This window comes from Strix aluco, chromosome 26 (assembly GCF_031877795.1).
Source record: "Strix aluco isolate bStrAlu1 chromosome 26, bStrAlu1.hap1, whole genome shotgun sequence".
Classification (NCBI taxonomy): domain Eukaryota; kingdom Metazoa; phylum Chordata; class Aves; order Strigiformes; family Strigidae; genus Strix; species Strix aluco.
This window is the reverse complement of record NC_133956.1, coordinates 4924089-4944806: the sequence shown is the minus strand read 5'-3', so window position 1 is coordinate 4944806 and position 20718 is coordinate 4924089. Positions and strand designations below refer to the sequence as shown.

The following is a 20718-nucleotide window of genomic DNA, read 5'->3' as shown; positions in this document are numbered from 1 at the left end:
GGTGCTCGGCAGAGCAAACGCTGGTGCAGGCTCAGCCCTTGCCCGGCTTAAGAGGCTGCGGGAGGTGTTGGGGTGTCATTTGTCATCGCAGCTTGTTTCCCCAGGGAACTCACCGCCGCAGGACACCGGGTTTGGAAAGAACAACCCCCGGGCCTGCAGCGTTTGCACCCGCGTCCGTCGGGAATCCCCGGCTGAGCCATCCCGGCGGCAAAACCACAGCCTGGGCCCTCTCCCTGCCAACACCGGGCCCCAGCCCCGTCACTGGCAGCCCCTTCGGCACCCCCAGGCTCCCCTCCGGCGGGGACGGACGCGCGTCCCGGTGCACCCCAACGTGCGCCTCCCCCCAGCTCCTGCAATCGTGGCCCTGCCCGGCGCACTCAGCTATATTTAGCCCTCCCCCGTGCTATTTCGCCTGCCTGGCAGGAGTTTATAACTGGCCGGGACAGCCCCACCTCCTTTCTGCTTTCTCTCCCTTCCCTTCCCTTTCTTTTCCCCCTTTTTTCTCCCCTCTCTGCTCCTTCCCAGCCCGGCCGCTGCTTCGCACCCGGCTGCCCTCCCACCCCTGCCTGCACCCCCATGCCGGCAGCACCGAGCTCTGCCAACTGCTGCAGCCTCGGTTTTGCTCCAGCGGCGGCCGAAGCCCGGCAAGCCGCGAGCCGCCGGCATGGGGCCCGCTGAGGAGCTGGTCCGCATTGCCAAGAAATTGGATAAGATGGTGGCCAGGAAGAGCACGGTAAGGCGGCTGAGCCCCTCGGAGCGGGTGTGCAAATTTGCACACGTGTGCATTTTTACATGCGTGTGCATATTTACACGCGTGTGCTTGCGTGTTTGGGCGGTGGCAGCGTGGCTCGGGACAGGGGAGGGAGGGAAAAGGGGGGGTTTGTTCTTCACACCCCTTTCCTGTTGCTCGTGGTCCTGGAGGGGCTGAGCGGGTTCTGGGGGTGCTGAGCACCCACAAGCGCCACCAGCACCCTGGGGTGCTGCCTGTGCCGCCCCAGCCCAGCCTCGTGACGTCAGAGCCAGCGCCCAGGGGTATTTTATTTTGTTTCCAATTCGGGGCTGTCCTGCACCCCATTGCTCCTGGCTGTTGGGATCTGGGGGCAAGGGGGGGTCTGTCCCAGGGGTGGCAGCTCTGGGCACCCCTCAGCAGCGCAGGACCGTGGGCAAACGTGGGCGACAGGTGCTTGGCCACCAGCCCGGCCACCAACACCCGATCGGGGCTGGGGCCGGTGCTGCGGGCTCAGCCCCGTGCAAGGGAAAACTCCTTGTTGGGGACCAGGCTGGGGGGGGGCACGACCCACCCCCCCAGCCCCAGCCCTGCCTGTTGCACGAGCGTGTGCAAGTGTGCGAAAGGAGGGGAGGGGGCCGAGTGATGGCTCCCGGGTGGCTTTGGCGATGGCATGCCAGGGGGGAGCCAGGATCTGGCCCTGCCACCCTTTGTGCCAGGTGAGGATCCATCCAGGGATCCTGGTGATCCGGTTACGCCTGGGTGAGCAGAGCTGAGCCCGGCCCTTAAAGTTAATATTTGACGGTTTCCACCGGCCTTTGCCCCGACAAGGTGCAGGCTCCCAAGTGGAGGGGGAGCAGCACTGCCATCCCCCGAGATCTGGTGGGGTTTTGGAATGCCAACACTTGGAACCGAATCAGACCCCCTGGGAGCTACAGGGGCTCTGCTCCCCAGCGGGAATTACCCCGGGGTCAAGGGACTGATCCTGCTCACCCCTCCTGCCCCACACCCCCATGCTTGTGCTTCGGGGAGGGGGACAGAGGCAGGGTCTGGCCTCAGCGTGGGATGTCCCCTGCACCCATCGTATTGGGAGGGCCTGATCCAGCTCCTCATGGTGGGATGGGTGGGTCCAGCCTGACACAGGGCTGTCCCCTCTCGGGGGGGGGGGATTACCTGTGAGCTGGGGTCTGCTCCTGGGGCTCTAAAAATACCTCAGAGGAGGAGGATAAGGAGGAGGGCACCGTGCCGGGGCTATGTTTAGCCCTGCAGCCACTGTGTGTCTGGGGATCAGGCTGAAACCCCAGGGTGTGTGTCCCACGGCCCCTCGCACCCCTGTGTGGGGACACTCAAGTGTCCCTCAGTCGTCCCCAGCTCCCAGCAGCCTAGGGTTTTGTTACAAAGGGGTTTTCCCCTTTTAAGGGGAAGCTCCTGCTTCCCAGCTGGGAGACGTGACCCCGCGGTGGGATGATTTGGCAGGATTTGGGTTTGGGAATTTTCTATGAGTGCATCGCTGCGGAGCGTCAGGTGTTCCCCGGGGACCAGCCCAGGGCTGCTTTGTGTCCCCTTGGGGTGCCCTCCCCTGCACTGCCTGGTGCCAGCAAGAGGAAAGGGGGGACACGGGCTGCCTTGCACAGCCCCCCCATTTCTCTCTGGCTCCTCAAGGGCCCCCATGGCCTCTCCCTGCTCTAGGAAGGGGCACTGGATCTGCTCAAGTCCCTCACCGGCTACACCATGACCATCCAGCTGCTCCAGGTGAGGGGGTCTGGGTGGGGGGCAGCTGGTGGGGGGACACCCCATGGTCTGGCTCGTCTTGTCCCCTCCCCATGCCAGCTGGCACCTCCCTAAGGCCACGTCCCTGCCGTGCGTCCCCAGACCACGCGAATCGGGGTGGCCGTCAACTCGGTGCGGAAACACTGCTCGGATGAAGAGGTGGTGACATCGGCCAAAATCCTCATCAAGAACTGGAAGCGGCTGCTGGGTGAGCGATGCTGGGGAGAGGCAGGAACCCTCCTGAGCCCCAACCCTCCCCGGGCCATCACGGCCCCCCAAACCCCTGATGCTCTCTGGGGAGGTCACGGTGGGATCAGTGCCGAGCTGGGACGGGCAGGCTCCTGTGTGTCACAGCCGCCGTTACCCAGCCCTGCCAGGTGGTGCATGGACTTGTTGGATTTTCCAAGGGCTCGTTTTTGGTCTGGGATGGAGCAGTGTAAATGAGTGTGTGCCCCCGCCAAGGGCTGAGCATCCCCCCAGCCATCCCCCCACCCCAGGATGCAGCTCCCCATGTGCGCTGTGGTGGTTTGGGCCATGTCTGTGACATCCAAATCTGTCCCCCAGAGTCCACCACCCCAAAAAAGGAGAAGGACGTGGATGGGAAGAAGGAGAAGGATACGGATGGGGAGAAGGAGAAGAAGGAGAAGGGGCTGGATTTTTCCAACTGCCCCAATGAAGGGGTGAAGCACCCCAAGAGCCCGGCGGAGAAACACAGGGAGAAGCACAAGGAGAGGTGGGGGCTCCTGCCTGCTGTTGGGGGGCACCAGTTGTGTGGCCAAGGCATCGGTGATGGTTATGAGTTATTTGGTTTATCCATCTCTGCCTGTCCACGGGTACTGGCAGCACTGCTGGAGAACCGAAGGGCAGCTGCCTGCAGCCAGGGCAGCTTTCAGAGAAGGGAGAAATGGCAATTTTTTCCTTTTCCCTTCTCTAGGGCTATTTATTCCCCGGGGCAAGGGCTGTTTGGACAGTGCTCGTCTGACCCTGCCCCACTCTCTCTCTATGTCCCTAGGAAGCCCAGCAAGTCCAGCTCTCGTGTCACCACTCCCCGGGGCCACCCTGCCGACTCCATCCCGGAGAGGTACCTGCCGAAGGGCACAGCGACCCTCGTGCCGGGCTCTGCCGGGCTCTGCCGGGCACTGCCAGCCTGGGGGAGGCTTTGCTGGCAGCCTGGGGGCTGGTGAGGCTTTGGGGTGACTTGGCTGGGGATGGGGTGTGCAGATGGGCAGGCAGGATCCAGCTCACCAGATCACAGCGGGGGATGCTGGGGCCAGGCTCACTGAGAGCATCTCTCCCTTCCTTTGGGCTTCTGCGGTGAAGAGAGTCCAGCGACAGCCGGAGCCCCACGGCATCCTCGAAGAAGTCACCTCTGGATGGCAAGAAAGAGAGGTGAGTGCCGGGGCTGGGTGGGGATGGGAGAGGTGGGGCCCCAGCCCCTCACTGGGCTGCAGTCAGGGGTCTGGACCCACCCCTGGTCCCTATCGCCGCCCCCTGACATGGGGCTCGTCCTGCCAGGAGAGACTCTGCCGACTCGAAGTCTTCCACCACCTTGGCCGTCTCCTCCTCTTCCTCCCCGCAGAAGAGACCGTCAGGGGAGAGGTAAGGAGGGGCCATCCCTGGGCAGCCTGGGGATGTTTTGGGGATCCCCTTTGGGGATGCTCGGACCACGGGACCCACGGCTGGGGCAGGTAGAGATGCCTGGCAGCCCTGATCCTGCCACAGGCACTGGGACATTCCCCATGAGGAGCAAATCCTCCCCCCCGGGGAGATTCCTGTTGCCTTCTGAGCACTCCCATTGACGTGCTGGTGTCTGAGGTCCTGCCCCCAGCCCCTGCCCCCTGTCCTACCTGCCCCACCTCTGTGTCATCCCCGCTGTCCCCCTCATGCCACCCCCAGGAGAGCCTCTGTGGGCACCAGCCCCTCGTCAGCTCCCACCGGCTCCCGGAGAAACTCCAGCGACAGCAAAGAGGAAAGGTAAGAGGGACCCATCCCACTGCCACGGGACCCCCTGGCAGGTCCCTCGGGGCTGTGCCAGGACCCTGGCGCCCACCTGTCCTCCCCGTGTGCCCCTGCAGAGCCAACAGCAGCAAGGCCAAACCGGAGACGCCGCGGACCCCCACCACCCCAACCTTCTCGCCCAGCCCCTGCCTCCTGGCCCCCTGCTATCTCACGGGGGACTCGGTGCGGGACAAGTGCATCGAGATGCTGACAGCTGCCCTCCGCATGGATGGTGAGTGAGTCTGGGGGGGTGCTGGAGCCCCAACGGGGTTGTTTTTCCTATGGGATAGCCCTAATAGAAGCAACCCTACAATAACAAGCAAGGCTCTGTGTCCTGGGGCACCCCCAGCCCTGTGACAGCAAACTCACCCTGGACTTGCAAATAAACTGGAGCTGTAGCTCATAGCTCAGTGTTCAGCCCCAAAACGAAAGAAAAGGAGCTTGGTGGGGTCTCTGATGAGATGCAGGGATGGGTTTTTTGTAAGGTTCAAGATGGGTAAAATTAGTTTTTTTAGAGATCGGGTGCCTGGGACAAATTGAGGGGGAGAGGTGAGATTTTTTTTTTCGGGGTTTCTTGGTGCATGGTGAGACATGGCTGGTTTCACCCCTGAAAGTCACCCCCTGGCCTCTCTGCCCTTTAGATGACTACAAGGAATTCGGTGTCAACTGCGAGAAGATGGCATCGGAGATTGAAGACCATATCCTTTGGGGGGGGTGGGGTTCCCCAGGCTCCATCTGCTCGGGGACACACACGTCGGTTTAAGACTGGTGGTGGGGACAAGGACAGAGGGTGACGGGCTCTGCTGTCCCCGTTGCCTGCAGAGGGAGCCCAGAGCTCGGTTAGAGGCCGATGCTGATGCTGAGCAGAGCATCCCTTGGGCATCTGCTTTATTCCGGGGGTTTGTGTGTCCCCCCCCAGACCCCTTGCTCAGGGACCTGCCTTCATCCCTGGAGAAATAAAACCCAAACCCAGCCAAGGTCTCTTTTTTGACCCTGCTGTGGGTGCCCGTGTCTCTTGCTAGCCCAGCTCCATCGCAGTGCCTGGGCTGTGCCATGCTGGCAGGGAAGGAGCCACTTCTGTTCACCCCCAGCTCAAGGCTTGGGGTCTCCTGGCAGCCCCCCAAGACCGGCACCAGCCCCAAGGTGGTTCCTCCTCCTGGGTACGCTTTAATTTTTGGTGCATCCCAAACTCTGGCCGTGTGTGCCTGGGGCCTCATGGGACCCCAAAGCTGCCACCTCAGCCTGTCTGCCCGCATCCCTGCAGGCAGCCAGCAGCTTTTGGGCCAGCCTGGGAGGAAGAGAGTGGGCCGAGTCCTTTGTGCCTTGAATGTGGCTTGGTGACAGTCCCTGTGCCCTGACAGCCTTTGGGTGTCAAAGCAGGAAAATGCAAAAAATTCTTTTCCTCCCCATATCCCAAGCTGTGGTTCATCCTATGGAACCCAAGGAGGGAGAGACTCCCCCACACGTGGTCCCCAAGGGAACAAAACCCTGTTGAGATCGGCCACCTCCACATGTACATGGCCACTGGCCCTGGTGACAATCAGCACCACTGAGCCCAGAGCAGCAGCGGGTGCCCACAGTGCTGCCATCCCCCCACTTTGCCCCTTTGATTCCTTGACAGACCCCACATATCTTCCAGGAACTGAAGAGCACGGACATGAAGTATCGCAACCGGGTGAGGAGCAGGATCAGCAACCTGAAGGACCCCAAGAACCCCAGTCTGCGGAGGAACGTGCTGTGCGGGGCCATCCTGCCCAGCCTCATCGCCCGCATGACCGCTGAGGTGGGCGGCGGGGTGGGGGGCACAGGGACCATGTCCATGCTGCCTCTGGGGGGGGGGGTGGTGGTGTGAGACTCCCCCAGCCTCTGCTCTTGGAGGCTGTGTTGGTGCCCAAGGGCTGGCTGGGTCTTGGCTTGGTGGGGTCCACATTGGGCTTGTCCCAGTATCTCCCAGTCCCACCCTGGTGCTGGCTGGGCCATGGGGAGCATCAGGGACAGGGACAAAGCAGGGGACACTGCTTGCTTCCCCCAGGACCCTGCAGCCCCCCAGCCCATCATGGAGCTGGGTGTGGGCTATCACACTGCCAGGAGTCAAGCTTGAGGGTCCACATTCCTCCTCCTCCTCAACCCAAGTCCCCAGATCAGGGGAGATCCTGGGAGCCCAGCTCCATCCGCAGGGAGCCAGGTCCTGCAGGCAGCAATTTCGATTTGAGGATGGCGGGATTTTTTCATCTGGAAGAGCCTCAGCTCTCCAGCAAGCCCAGAGAACAGGATCAGTCCTGGTTCTGGAGAGGATGGGGAGGGGGATGGACTGCGGTGGCTTGCACCCTGTGCCGGCTTGGACCACGGCTGACCCTGCCATGCCGGTGCTGGTGGCAGGAGATGGCCAGCGATGAGCTGAAGGAGCTGAGGAACGCCATGACCCAGGAGGCCATCCGGGAGCACCAGATGGCCAAGACGGGCGGCACCGTCACCGACCTCTTCCAGTGCGGCAAGTGCAAGAAGAAGAACTGCACGTACAACCAGGTCAGCCCCCAAAAACCCCCTGGGGCTTCCCCCTATCCCCAGCAGAGCCCAGTTTGGGGGATGCTGGAGGGGTCTCCGCTGACCCGGCCGCCCGCTCCATCCCAGGTGCAGACGCGCAGCGCTGACGAGCCCATGACGACATTTGTGCTGTGCAATGAATGCGGGAACCGCTGGAAGGTCTGTGCCCAGCTGGGGGTCTCCAGGCTCCTCAAGCCTTCCCTGGCCCTGGGGGGGTGGCAGAGCCCCCTGAAATGGTGCCAGGGGGGCTGGGTGAGGGTTCACTGCCCACCCTGGGCTCTGCTTCTCCTGCAGTTCTGCTGATGGCACCCGGCGATGGGGCTGGAGGGAACGCGGTGCGAGACGGGATGCTGTGACGGCCACATCGGGCAGCTGGGGTGGGGAGGGAGGGTGATGGGGCAGCACCAGTCCCTGCACCCTGACTCCCTGTTTCCTGGCACTGGGCTCCCTTGAACATCCCGGGGAGCCGGGCTCCGGCAACAGGCAGGTTTGCTTGAGAAGACCCTGGTGAATTCAAGGAGTTCCTCCCTGTAAATACCTGCCCTTTGCTGGGAGCCCACTGGGAACAGACTGGAAAGGGAGACTGGTCTGACCGGGGCAGCTTGCCCTTCCCTGGGGGAAACCTGGACTTGGATGATTTGGGGGCAGGAGGGACATTGCCCTGCGGACATGAGGCTGTCCTGAGGGCCAGGGGTGGGAAAGGGCCAGGTTTTAACCCAAACGCATTTTTCCTCACCTAAGTGCACACAGTGGGAGGACACGGAGGGAGGTTGCAGGGTGTCCAGATGCCGGTGGGATGCCACTGTGTCCCTCCAGTCTGTGACACATGGACCATCCATCCTGGCTTGAGGGCATGGCGTCCCCAGGAAAGAAGAAGAGGTGGCGGGGAGAGGAGTGGGGAAAAACCCTCCAGCTAGAGCAATAAAGGTGTGAACTGTCCCTGTGGCACAGACTGCTTTCTGAAGGAGGTTTAGGACCTTTCCCCCCTGGCTCGAGCCTCGTGGTCCTCCTAGAGCCCCCGGCCAGCTCCAACACATATCTTGAATCCACCAGCCCCCAGTTTGGAGATGTAATGGTGCTTGATGCTCATCCATCAGCTGCCTGGTGATTAAAGACCTTTAATTAAGGCCAGAGTGGTTCCCTGGCTGGGTCTGGGTGCTGAAGGCTGGTCCATGTCAGGGCAGCACCTCCACTGACAGCCAGGAGGGTTTTCCAGGAAAAAGGGCATCAGGGACCGGCCAGGAGATGCACCTTTGGCTACAGGAGGTGTGGGATGGAGCCTCGTGGCACCAAGCTCGTCCCTCGCCACCACCAGCCTCTCCCAGTGGCTCCGTTTGGAGGCAGCGAGACGTGACAGGGACGCAGGTAAGGTCGTGGTGACCGTGGGTGTCCGTGGTCAGGGGATGAGGGTGCTGCTCCTGTGCCTGCCTGAGCTGACAGGCAGGAGTGGAGGAGACAGTGGAGCTGTCAAATTAACTGATTATCTTTTAATCTTGGGCTGAGGTGTGAATTTTTTCCCCCAGGAAGAGCTCAAGGCAGTTTGCACCCAGATTTGGGTGCTAACCCTCCAGTCTCTGGGGGTCCTGGCAGCCCAGGGAAGGGTCAGACACCCCTGAGCCCCCTGAGAGGGCACCTGGGGCTGCGGTGCTCGTTAGCAGGCCAAAGTCATGAATAAGCCTCCAAGGCAATTATTGGCTGCAATTAAGGAATATAGTGGATTGTGGGGGATGAATAAAACATCAGCGTGACCTTGTGTGGCAAGGGGAGGGCAGGACCGAGAGGACCGTGCCAGCAGCGTTCAGGACCGGGGCTCCCACGCTGTCCCCAGGATCCAGCCCCTGCGGCACAGTGGGTGGGTGTCACCGGGGCAGGGGACAGCGAGGGGCTCTCTGGCATCCAGCTGTTTTCAGGGGCTTACGTGGGCTCTGGGTGGCTCTTGGGGACAGTCCCCAGGGCTGAGCCTTCACCCCACTCCACGGGGAGCACACAAACACACGTGTGTGTTACAAAAACCCAGTTCCCAAATTTCCAGTCCTCAAACTGGGATGGCTGATGGCATTCAGGGTCTGGCTGAGCCCCCCATGGGAGATCCCGCTGTCTCCTCCCCAGCCATCAGCCCCAGAGGTGCCATGTCCTTGGGGCTTTCCCCTCTCTCCTCCTCAGATGATGGTCCCCTCCTCCCCTCTGCATCCCCCAGCCTGTCGAGGAGTAAGTGCAGGCAAGAAACCCGGCAGCTGCCTGTCTTGCCAGCACTCAGCCCAGGAGATCTCTCTTGAACTTTGGGGGAAGTGGGCACTTCAAATCTGATTTTTCATCAGTGCTTGAGAAGTGTAGCCATGGCTTCAAACAGCAAATGCTAATGCTGGTTCCCTCCCCTGCACAGCCCCTGCAGGCAGGGAGGCTCAGACAAGAGCCCTCAAGAGCTCTGGGGCTCTGGCACAGCCCTGGCTGAGCTGAGCTCTTAGGAGGAGGTGGCCCAGCTCTACCTGGGGCTGTTCGTGACCTTGCAGTGATGGAGAAGCCTGTACGGTCCCTGCTAGGGGTTGCGTTGCTCCCACCTGCAGGGCTCCAAGTTTTGGATGCTCTGAAGCTTCAGCAGAAGCTGGTGCCTCTTCCTGCCTGTCCCTGCCTTGCCCTGCACCAGACGCTAAACCCTCGATGTGATGGAGGGGGTATTTTCAACCTATAACCTGCAATGCTTTAAACAACCCCAGGGTGTGCCCCTCCCCAGCCAGGTCTCCCCAGCCACCACGGTGCCACCAGACCCCATCCCTTCCCCACAGCCACCCCCCTGAGCCACCCCCAGGGGACACTTTGTCCTGCACGTGCAGAATCTGGCACACAGACACCTGAGCATCCACGTTTTGCTTTGCAGTCCCGGCTTGCCCAAGGTTCAACCCCTCCACACCCCAGCCCCCAGACTCGCCCGCGACGCGGGGCTTCGCTGCTGCCCTTCTCCCCCGCATTTTTTCCAGTCTTGACAAAAAAAAATCAGCGCTTTGCTGTTCGGTGGTTTCCTTGGCAACCCCATTTCCCCATCTTCTCGCTCAATGTCTCACTAACCCCCCTGGCCCTGGTTGCTGGCCCCCAAAGTACGGTGGTGGGTCCCTGCCCACAGGGATGGAGTGAGAGGTGGTGGGTCCTGACCCCCCCCCCCACCATCAGGGCTGGTCCTGGCGGGGGGAGACCCTCAGTGAGGGCTTGACAAGCACCTGGGCTTCTTGGAAAGGGGATGGAGTGGCTGGTGGTGAATTGTGGTGGAATCAAACCAACTTAATGCAGTTCTGGAGCTGGCCTTTACTCTTCCGTGCAGGTCCCTGTGCTCCCCCCACCCTGGGCATCAGCACTGAGGAGGGATTAGGCCCCTCCAGACCCTCTCTGGGGCTCTTCCGTGGCTGCATGGCCCCCCAGGAGGGTGACAGCGTCTTGGGGGCTACTTCTGACCTACGGGAGCATCACTGGATCTGTCAATTGAGCCTAATCCTGTGCATGCCTTGGGCTGTGGCATCGCATTCGAGTGCATGTCAGGACGCCTGAGCGCACGTCCCTTGCCAGCAAAGCCCGGCACTGCCACGTTTTCAGTTCTGGGACGAGGAATTGGGGGACAGTGGGGCTCACACCGACGTCTCACCAAGCCCTGGGCTGGGGCATCCAATGCAGTGCTGAGCGTGGGGTGCTGGGCTCACCCTGCACCATCAGAGCTTGCAGATGAGCCCTGGACATGGCAGAGCCCTCGGCTCAAGGCTGCACCCAAAGAGCTGCGTTTGCCAGGAGTCTGATCCTCATTAGAGCTGCCCCACAATTAACCAGCAGGTCCTGACGTCCCCGAGCCACCCCGCCGGCTCGCATGCCTCGCGGAGGCTGGGAACCCGAGTGATATTTATCCACAGCTTCATCAGCTGTTTTGTTTTCCCTCTCCTTAAAGGTCAGGAGCTCTGCCTGCTCTTCCCGCGGCAGAGCCGTGGGGATTGTCCTCTCCGGTCACCGGCACCGGGGCAGAGCAGCCTGTCCCAGTGACAACCTTACTCCTTGCCCCAGCGGCGTGGGAGCTGGCCACGCACCCAGCTTTAATCCTGCTTCCTTCTCCTTCACTTCAGGGCTGCTTGAATTTGCGATGGGGGAAGAAAATGTGCATTAAATGGATTGAACTGACCCTCCACTTGCTCCAGGCTCAGGGGGATGAGCTGAAGGCGTGCCCAAAGAAAGGATTTGCCTTCAAAAATCAGAGCAATGTGCCAAAGCACCCTGCAAGGGCAGAGGGGAAACCTGAGACAGCATCGGCAGCCGGGAGGTGCACAGGATGAACAGACCCCAACCCCCCCGAGCCTCTGTTTGCAGGGATGGCCCTTCCCCTCCTAAGGGAATACCCCCCCTCCTGTAGCCAGAAGGACTCACAGATGTTATTTCCACACCTCCAGTTCCTCACTTGGTGCTAATATCCCAGCTCTTTGGCAGGGCTGGGCAGATTCCCCACTGCCCATCCCCGTGCGGAGGTGCTCACTTTGCAAGCTGAGCAATCAATAGGTAATTATCCACCAGGCACAGGCGCTCGCTGCCTCCCCAGACCTCAAAAACCACATGCAATATTTATCTGCCTGACAGGCGTGGGCTCTCGGCATGACCCGCTTTGCTGTTGTCAGTAGACAGGATTCAGCTCTCCTGGGAAAACCGCCGCGGCTCCGCTGGCCACATCGCTCCCGCCTCCGAGTGACGTCCCCAAGGCGATGCTCAGCATGGCAGGGACGGTGCCTGGTGTGGGGGACAGGGGAATGGGCCAGCCCCTGAACTAATTTTCTTTAAAAAGCAGGAAAATGCAGCACTTGAGTTGTTCGAGGGGGGAGGAATGATACTGAGGGTGCTGAGCAGGGAGGGGGGAGACCAGAAAATTCCCCGTGCCCCAGTGAGTCGGGAAAGGCACCTGCTGTGCCCCCCAATACAGGGATGCATCAGAGCATTGCTGAGCTCAGGGACACCAACAATGGTTCCCCAAATCCCAACGGGGTTGCTCGATACCCCCAAAGCTGAGCAGACCCGGCTCCAGCTGAGACTTGGTGCTGGATGAAAGCAAGAGCTGTAGAGGCCCTAAATTTTTTAGGGGGCCCATGTCTGCTGCATCACCTTCGAGTGAAGCACTCAGCTGCTCTGCTGATGGGCTTTTTTTTTCAGCTTTTTGTTTTAATTAAACCCCAAAGCTCTGGTTCTCCTGAGCACAAGGGGCGTGGGAAGATGGAGTGTGCGGGGATTTGGGGCTGGACCCAATGGGTACCGGCTGTCAGAGGATGCGGAGGTGTGGTGGGTTCCTAAATATCTGGAGGAGCTGGGCAGGGGCATATGGGGCAGTCACAGCAGGACACCCCAGGTGCTGAATAACACACAAACAGCACTAAAATAGGGGGGAAAAAAAATTGCTGAGTGTCAGTCCTGGCTCCAGCTCCAGGCTAGGATGCAAACTGAGCAATTTCCTTTCTCCTTCATTGTTCTGTGTTGGTGAATCAGCTGCTTCGGAGCAGCTCTGAAAACAATACGGTGATTGCCCAAGCCAGCCCTGTGGCCCAGCCCAGCTCTTCCCCTTCCCAGGCCAAGCCAAAATACTCGGAGCAAAGCCATGGATTTAGCCTGACTGGGTATTTGGGGTTTTTTTCCTGCAAAACAAGAGGAAAATATCAGTTTGTCACCTGCAGTGTTTGCAATCCATGGGAGGGAAATGGTCCACTGAGTTGTAGGGGTGCAATCCCGCAGTGTCCTAAATCATCCCCCAACCTCCCCCCAGGCTTTTTGATGATTAAATGCATCAAACGAGCCCAAACCTTTGCTTTTAAAACGGAATGTGTTGCATGGAAAACTGCAGAAAATACTTTTCCTAAAGAAAAACCCATGCCTTTTTGTTTCCTGGATGAAGAGGTTTGCTGAGTCTGCAGAGCACTTTGATCTCAGCCTTCCTAAAATCACAGCACTTGGCAGAGACCTTTTTTCCTGCATTAGCTGAACAAGCAGAAGAGGAAGAACTGAGCAAAGATCTCCCATTAAAAGCAAAAAAACCCAACCCACAAAAACCAGTCTTTCTCGTCATTCAACTGGAGTAGTGCATGCTCTTCCCTCTCAGGGCCAGGATGGAGGAGATGCCAGGGGAAACACCCCAAGAAATGGTTATAAAACTACCTCCCACTCCCCCAGACCACATGAATTCCCATCCCCGTGCTTCCCACATCAGTAAGTCGACCTAAATATTATGGAGAAAAAAAAATACCACATTGACTTTTTCGTCTGACACTTATTTTTCTCCCTGCCAGGAGCTCTCGGGCACTCGGCAATTAGGAGCGGCAGATTAATCTTGAGTGATATAATGAAGTGCCACACAGCTTGAGGAAAGAGCTGGTGAGCAGGGGCGGTTTGCTCTCTGGATTAGCAAGTTTAGGCCAGGTTCGGGTGAAGGCAGAGCACCCAGGGTGGGAGGGTGGTGGGAAAGAAGGGGCTGGGGAGCTCAGCTGGGTGTTCAAGGCTCATCCCCACGCCCTGGTGCTCTGCATCCCACTGCATGGGTCGGGCAGGATTTGCACTGTGGAAGAGAAATGATATTTGCACGTTTTCTAACCCCAATTTGTTTGGCTGCAACATCTCCAAATTATCTTTCCACCCACTTTGCACCCTCCACAGCATCTCCCAGCCACACGCAGCCCCTGGCTGATGATTTCCTTGAGAAAAGAAATGCCCCCGGATGGCAGGTTGGGGATGTGCCCAAGCTTCTGGTTCACCCCAGCCATGTCTGCGCCTCCTTTTTCCAAGATCCCTGCAAGCCCGAAAGCCGAGAGCAGCTGGCACCAAAGGCCACATTCTTCCAACAAGCCGCCTTGTCTTTCCAAAGTGAAAATATAAATAGCTCGTCCTGTAACGAAATGATTACCCAGGAGCTGTGCCACCACTGCCAGCCGCTCTTAGCAGACCCATTACCCACAGCAGCCAATTTACTCCCAAGTCTGGCAGGGTCAGCAACCATCAGGGAAGCAAATGCTAATTAACTGCTCTCTGCAAAGCAGCCTGGCCACGCAGGGCGTGCAATTAGGGAGTTAACTGCGACCCCCGCCGCGCTGGGATTGTGGCTAAAGGGGTGACTGAGCTGCCTTCGGCCGCGCTGGGGAGGGACCCGCTTCAGCTCTGCAGCAGTAACTCGGCGTGAGGGTGACAACTTTGCGTTGGGGACACGCGTGTCACACTGCCAACGTGGGCATCGGCGAGGCTGCGTGTGTACGTGCATCCCTTGGCGCATCGCCTGCCCTGCTCCAGCACCCATCTCCATCACGAGCTGTCCCCTCCATCAAGAGGACGTGCCCAGCCATTTTGCAGGTAAATGTGATATTTCCCTGGGGCAGGAGAGCTGCTCTGAATATAAAACTCCTGGTGATGGGAGATGCAGAGCCCCGGGAGGAATCATGTGCTAATGCCCTTACACTGCTGCCGCGGTGAGTCATCCAGGCCCTCCGAGGATCCCGGCCGCGCTTGGATACGGAGGACGGCAGAAGCACAAGGCGAGAGGAAAAATTGCTTCACTCATAAGATATCTTGGCTACAGCAAGGAAAAAAAGTAAAAAGTCCCCTTGCCATCCACCCACAGCTCCAGTCTCAAGGCCACGGGGAGGAGGGGGTTTAGTGTTTGCTGTCGGGTGGACAAGGAGAGAGGCTCACTTAGCAGGGAAACGGGAACATTAGCCTGGGAACGCTTCAAGTCATTAACAGAGCGTGATTATTAATGTTTTTCTCCCCCCCAATAACTCTTTGTGGGAGGGAGAAGGATGGGTCTTGCCATCAGGTGGGAAAAATCCATCCTGGGGTTGGGAATCGGGTTGGAGCAACACCCTGGAGGTGGTTACGGGCAGATGCTGCCTCCTTTCACCCACGGCAGCATCGCGGCTCCCGCCGCACCCGTATGGACACGCGCATGTTGCTGCCTCGATGGGGACAGGAGGGTCCCCAGCTCCGGGGGACCACAGCCACCCTTAACAGAGCTTTGCCCTCTGCTGTGCCATGGGAGATGCGCAGCCACGTTTGCATAGGAAGGACAAGTTAAAAACCCAAACAATTAAGAAAAAAATCCCTTAAATCAACAGCATTTCAGCGAAGTGAACGTTCCATGAGCCAGAGCTGCTTCCCAGCATGGCTCTACCTTTGCTGAGCTGGGGAGCGAGAAGGGATTTACACATCAAACACACCCTCCTCCCCCAAAAACTGCTGCAGCCAAAACCTTGGGAGGGGGAAAAAGTCTGTTTCCACCCTCCTTTCCTCTCCCCTGTAAATAAACATCTCCTGTCAGCAGAGCGCTTCCTTCAGCCCAAGGGTTTTGTTAGGCATCGGTCATTTAATATTGCTTTTAAATACTTGTGTTTGGCTCTCAGCCGCTTCACCTGGCTCTGAGCGGGGATGCTGGCATTTTGTGTTTAGAAAATATGTCTATATTTAGATAGGCAGACAGATAGATATGGAAGAAGAGCCGTTCCAATCATTAAACCACTGCTTTCAATTTTTCCTTATTACTCTTCTTTATTTAACCACAGGCTGGGCTGGCCAACTGCTCCCGGGGGACAGGTCAGCTGAGACCTGCAGGTTTGCAGCCCTAAAAGAGTTGTCCAGAAAAAAGCAACCCCAAACATCAGAGAAGAAATCTTCCCTGAAAATGCCTTCCCAAAGCTGCAGCCTGTGGGAAGGGGACAGGGACGTGGCCAGAGGGCCCAGGCAGGTGGCCCGGAGCTGAGTCTGTCCCCAGCTTCGTGCCAGGCTGTGGTGGTGTTGGGGAGGAAGAGTGGGAGAGAGAGGGAGGAAGAGCCTGCACACCTGCAAGATGCAGGGGGAGATTTTTTGTGCCTTTCAGGAGAAGAAGGAAAAGGGGGAGAGAAATCACTTTCTGTGATCAGCTGTCTCAGGTTTTGCAGGCTGGAGAGGCTGGAGGAGGGGAACCTGCCTTTGAAGCTGGGAGAAGCACTAAGAGGCAACGCAGCAGCCTTTGCTGGCACTGCTCCTCTTCCTCCAGCCTTTCTCTCCTCCCTGCCCTTGCCCAGCCCCAGACTGGCACCGCGGTGCTGGCAGTCCACCCTCGGGACAGCCAAAACACCCGTTCAGGGGTGCCCAGCATCCTGCTGGAGCCTCGGTGGTGCTTGCATGCCAGGCTCTCACCGCTCCAGGGATTTCCTCCAAGACCCGTCACTGATAGGATTCAACTCATAGTTTAAGCCACCCCAGCTTGGATGTGTCTGGGTATCTCCTCTCTGCTAGTATAGACCAAAACAGGGGTGCCAGCACCCTCCAAGGATCCCCCAGCCCAGCCCTCGCTGGCATTCCCACTCCTTTCCCTGACATCGCTCGCTTTTCCCCAGATAACAGCATGACCACAGAAGAGCTGTGCCATCCCCCCCAGTCTCTGGAGGTTACCAGTGCTGGCTGATGGACTGGGAACACCAGCAGCGGCTCTGCCCCACGGCTCGGCATCGCTCCCGGCAGTGGTGAGGGAAGCAGGTGGCTGTCTTAGAAAAATATGGCATTGGGCAGCCACCATCTGTGTCCCTTTGGATGGAGGAGGTGCTGCCCTCCCCAGGTGCTCTCCTGAGGCCACTGGGACAAGCCAGGACAGATGGCAGCGGGCATCTGATTTTATCAGGCTGGAAACTGAAGCAAAGCAACATCCATAATGCTGGCAAAGGGCCGGAGGAGGAAGCCACAGAGGCAGAGGTGGCATCGCCATGAACACTGACACGCATCTCTGCAGCAGTCCGGTGAGGGTGGGAAAGTTCTTCACCTTTTTTGAAGCTTTGAGGGCAGGTTCTTGCCTCCTGCTCCTCACCGGGCGCTTGCACGTATTCACAGAGCCCGGGAAAGGAGGATGCACAAGTGCCACCACCATGAGAAATAGGGCAATCCCTTGCCTTACGGCTGTGTTTGACACCCTGTGGGGCTGGAGGGACCAGCACCGTAGGCACGGAGCTTTCCGTGAGTTCTCAAGGAAGAGGCTGGGCACCTCCAAAGCCCCAACCTGCAGTAATTTATTTGAAGACACAGGTAAGGTTGGCACCTACAGGCAGATGCCTTCAGTCCTCAGCAGCCATCGGGGAGATGTGTGTGGGTACACAGCGGTCCCTGCGCCTGCGCTGGTGGAGGTGCCCTGGGGCTGAAATGCCTCCTGAAGTAGGGGGATATTTCAAAAGAAAACACCCAACCAACAAGTGATGTTGTCGGCTCTTCTGCCAGAAACCCAGCTTGGACAAGCCAGGGATGAGCTGGGTGGAAAGCGGGTGGCTGGCTGGTGACCAAAGGGCTTTGCTTGGGCTCTGGCCAAACCTGTGTTCAGCCTGGCTTTAGCTTATCCTAACTCCTGAGCCCTTCAGAGCTCAATCAAAGTGTCAAGGAAAAATACTGAGCTTGATTTTTTCAGGATTTTTTAATGTCCCAGCATTAAACAGACCATCGTCACTCCTGACATCCAGGACCGAAGCCACGCAGGTGAGGGATGCTACAGCCTGATTCCCTGCAGCAAATCCTGCCTTCAGGACCCACTGAGCACCTTTCAAAACTTCGCAGGATCCTGCCACAAACCTGAGCATCACTTCGGGACATGGCAGTGGGGATATGCTGGTCCCTGTGCTGCCCCACAGCCAGACAGCCACCCTGCCCGGACCAGGCACTTGCTGGGTATGGTGAGCAGGCTCCCAGCTAGCCAAGAAAAGAGCCTTAATCACATGTATTAAACAGCCTGTAAACCACCAGTGCTCAATCAGATGCCGTTGCTTCCCTGACCTTCACATCTTGGTGCCCTGCAGGGACCGACGGGTGTGAAAGCAAAGTGCCGGTCGGAGCTGGATGCTCCTTCTGCAGCTCCTGGTGCTGATGCCTCCAGGTCCGAGCCACCCAAATCTCCATCCTTCAGCCCAAACACAAACCTTAACCAAACCCTCCTGTGCTTTTCCACCAGTTTTCCACCGAGAGAAGGCTTCCTGTCCTTTCCCAACCCCAAACCACCTCACCCCATGGACATTTGGAGGAGCATGAACAAGTGGGGGGGAGAACCGAGCTCTGAGCCCGGAGCAAGAGGCACCGAAGCAGCGTTGGGGGAGAGGAGCCGGGCTGCGCCCTGCGATTCGGCACAGTCAGAGAGCAGCAGGATTGCAGCTGGGTTAGCGCTGACCTGGATTCACAACATCAAAGGCAACACCCGCTTCCTCCCCGGTGGCCCTGGAGCCCTCAGAGGAGGTGAATCAACGGGCTGAACACCCACGCGCCTGTCCCGTTCCGGCACCGGCTCAGCGGTGGATGGCTCGGCTGTGGGGACCACGGGTCATGGCAGGAGCATCCCCCCTGAGCCAGGAGCTGTGGCAGGAAGATAAAATCTGCAGGAAAGGGAAATACTTTATATGCTGAGAAAGAAAACTGCCCCCTCCATGACCAGGGTGGTCAAAGGTGGCACAGGGGGTCTAACCCAGGTCTGGCCTGGGTCTAACCCCTCTCATGCTGGTACAGCAACAGGCGCCAGCAAACCGCCTGATCCAAGACCTGTGGGAGACTGACAAACAGACGGACAAACAGGAAACCTGGCTGTAAAACTCCTCCCTGTCCCTTGGTAGCGCAACGTGTATGTCTGCACACAGGCACATGCACACGGGGCCCTTGTCCCTCCAGCAATAGGCACCAGGACACACAGTGCCCATGTCCCAGCCTCAAGGCACCTACTCCCTGCCCAGGAAAACCCAGCTCCAGCCCCTTCGGGGAGCCCAGGGCTCACATTCACATCAATTCCCTCCACCAGCAGCTCAAAGCTTTATTTTTCCATCACAGCTCTGTCTCAGAGCAGCATCCCACCCTAGATCCCCCCCTTCCCAAGATGGTTCATTTAGAAGATGACTCACAGGTTGTTAATGCTTCCGACACGCAGCCGATGGAAAGCAAGTGATGCCACCTCCGAGAGCAACAGGGGGGGGGACACAGCCTGGGCTCACAGCTCCCCAAAATCCGAGGAGATGCTGCCAGTTCCCAATCAAAGCTCCATTGTCAGACAAAGGCGGCACCGAAGATGGGGGGAAATACCTAAATAAGCAGCAATCAGAAAAAAAAAGGCTCCTGTGGGGATTGAGTCCCCGGGGTGGGGTATGGTGCAGCGTCCTTCGCTGCCAGCTCGGCTCAGGGAGGCTGGCGGTGCCCGTGAGCCATATGCTGGCTCCATCCATGTCCCTGCTGTGGGGCCAGGCAAAGCCTGGGTGAAGGAAAAGGGTTCAGTAACCCCTCAAATGAAATAATTGGTTTGGAGGCATTTTTCAAGGAAACAGGATGAACCAGCTGATGCACCCACCCTGTATTTGTAAGGACCCTCGGTACACCCAGCCCTGGGTGGGAGCAGGAGGCTCGGAGCAGGCTGGCACCGTCACCAGCTTGAGCCCAGTGAGGGGACAGTCTCCCTCATGTCCCAGGGACACCGAGAACATCCTGGGGACACTGGTGGCATCACCCCCCCAGGACACCGCTCATCTCCGAGAATGGGATTGGTGCCTGCAAAGTGCTGAGCAGAGATTTCCCAACCCAGCTCCCTCCAACCCCGGTCATCTCGCAGCGGCACGTCCAGCGCTATGCAAACACCCTGCCCTCGGAGACAGCCTCCCCGCACACAATGCAGAGGAAATAACGCTGCAGAAAACCCTCCCTCTCGCCATCCAGCCACGCATAATGGCAAGGCAGGGAAGGATCTCATCTGATTTTAACTCCCCTGACTGACGGGCTTTGTTCTTTCCCAGCAGCTGCCCCGCAAGGTATGAAAACACTCAGATCTGTTGACGTGGGAAAACAAAACACACAAATCAGCCCATTTTCCTCTTCAAGGCCAATTTACCAGGAGCTGTCAGTGGAGGGAGGGGAAGCGATGAGCTGGGGGGGAGCAGCCTGGACCCGCAGCTTGGTGGGTACCGGTGCGGCTCGGCTGATGCTTGTGGAGCATCTGGCCTCTTCTCTCCCTTTCTTGCAAGCCCCAAAACATCTCAGATAGACAGAAAACAAGGCGATGTTTTCTGCTGCAGTTCCCCAAGGGGTGATTCTGTCATCTTTCTAAACAAGGAGAGATGGGTGCAAAGGGAGCCCCTGCAAAGGCGGTTCACCACAAGCTGGGCTCCCTCCAGCTGCCTCCACCGCACTGACCACTTGGGTTTCTCACAGACACAGTGAGGGAGACAGAAATCCTCCGAGCACCCCCATCCAACCCGCCTGGGGGGGCTGAGTCAGGGTGGGGTGAATGGGGGCCTGAAGAAGTGTAACAGCAACTCGGAGGGGAGCAGGTGGGGTTGGTAAGTCCCACCTGGCATATCCGTTACGCAGGGGGAGGGATGGGTGGATGGATGGATGGATGGATGGACGGACGGACGTACGGACAGACAGATTCCTGTTCAGCTCATGCGTGCAGAACCACTCTCACCACCACACAACCTTGTCACTGCCTCTCGCTGAGGCTGGTGCTGGTCCCAGCACCCATCCCCTTCCCAGGATGCTCAAATGGGACCCGGGGTCCGCAGGGACCTTGTGGCTCTGGTTGTGTGGCCGGGGCACAGCCACACTCAGTCCTGACCCGGCAGCTTCGTTATTCATGGAGGATTCGTTTGGGCACTTCCCCACTGCTTCTTGTGCCTTGTTTTCAGTGCAGCTCCCCCGTGGGAGGCCGCAGG

General features: G+C 58.7%; 1 protein-coding gene across 1 annotated transcript; it reads left to right on the top strand.

Annotated features, from left to right (window-relative positions):
- Positions 1–515: 515 nt before the first annotated feature.
- TCEA3 (transcription elongation factor A3) lies at positions 516–7978 on the top strand. The gene is made up of 14 exons (XM_074850964.1): positions 516–733; positions 2417–2479; positions 2600–2705; positions 3062–3230; positions 3510–3578; positions 3818–3886; positions 4013–4096; positions 4394–4471; positions 4573–4727; positions 5137–5198; positions 6129–6278; positions 6875–7021; positions 7127–7198; positions 7334–7978. Exons 1-14 carry the CDS (start codon positions 665–667, stop codon positions 7340–7342), a joined length of 1302 nt encoding a protein of 433 aa, XP_074707065.1. The 5' UTR covers positions 516–664; the 3' UTR covers positions 7343–7978.
- The last annotated feature ends 12740 nt before the right edge of the window (positions 7979–20718 follow it).

Bases quoted from the DNA above. Each gene is read 5' to 3' on its own strand.
- TCEA3 (XM_074850964.1), top strand. From the start codon at position 665: ATGGGGCCCGCTGAGGAGCTGGTCCGCATTGCCAAGAAATTGGATAAG. The intron at 4,097-4,393 runs GTAAGGAGGGGC...TGCCACCCCCAG, and splicing joins AAGAGACCGTCAGGGGAGAG to GAGAGCCTCTGTGGGCACCA. The intron at 7,022-7,126 runs GTCAGCCCCCAA...GCTCCATCCCAG, and splicing joins AGAACTGCACGTACAACCAG to GTGCAGACGCGCAGCGCTGA.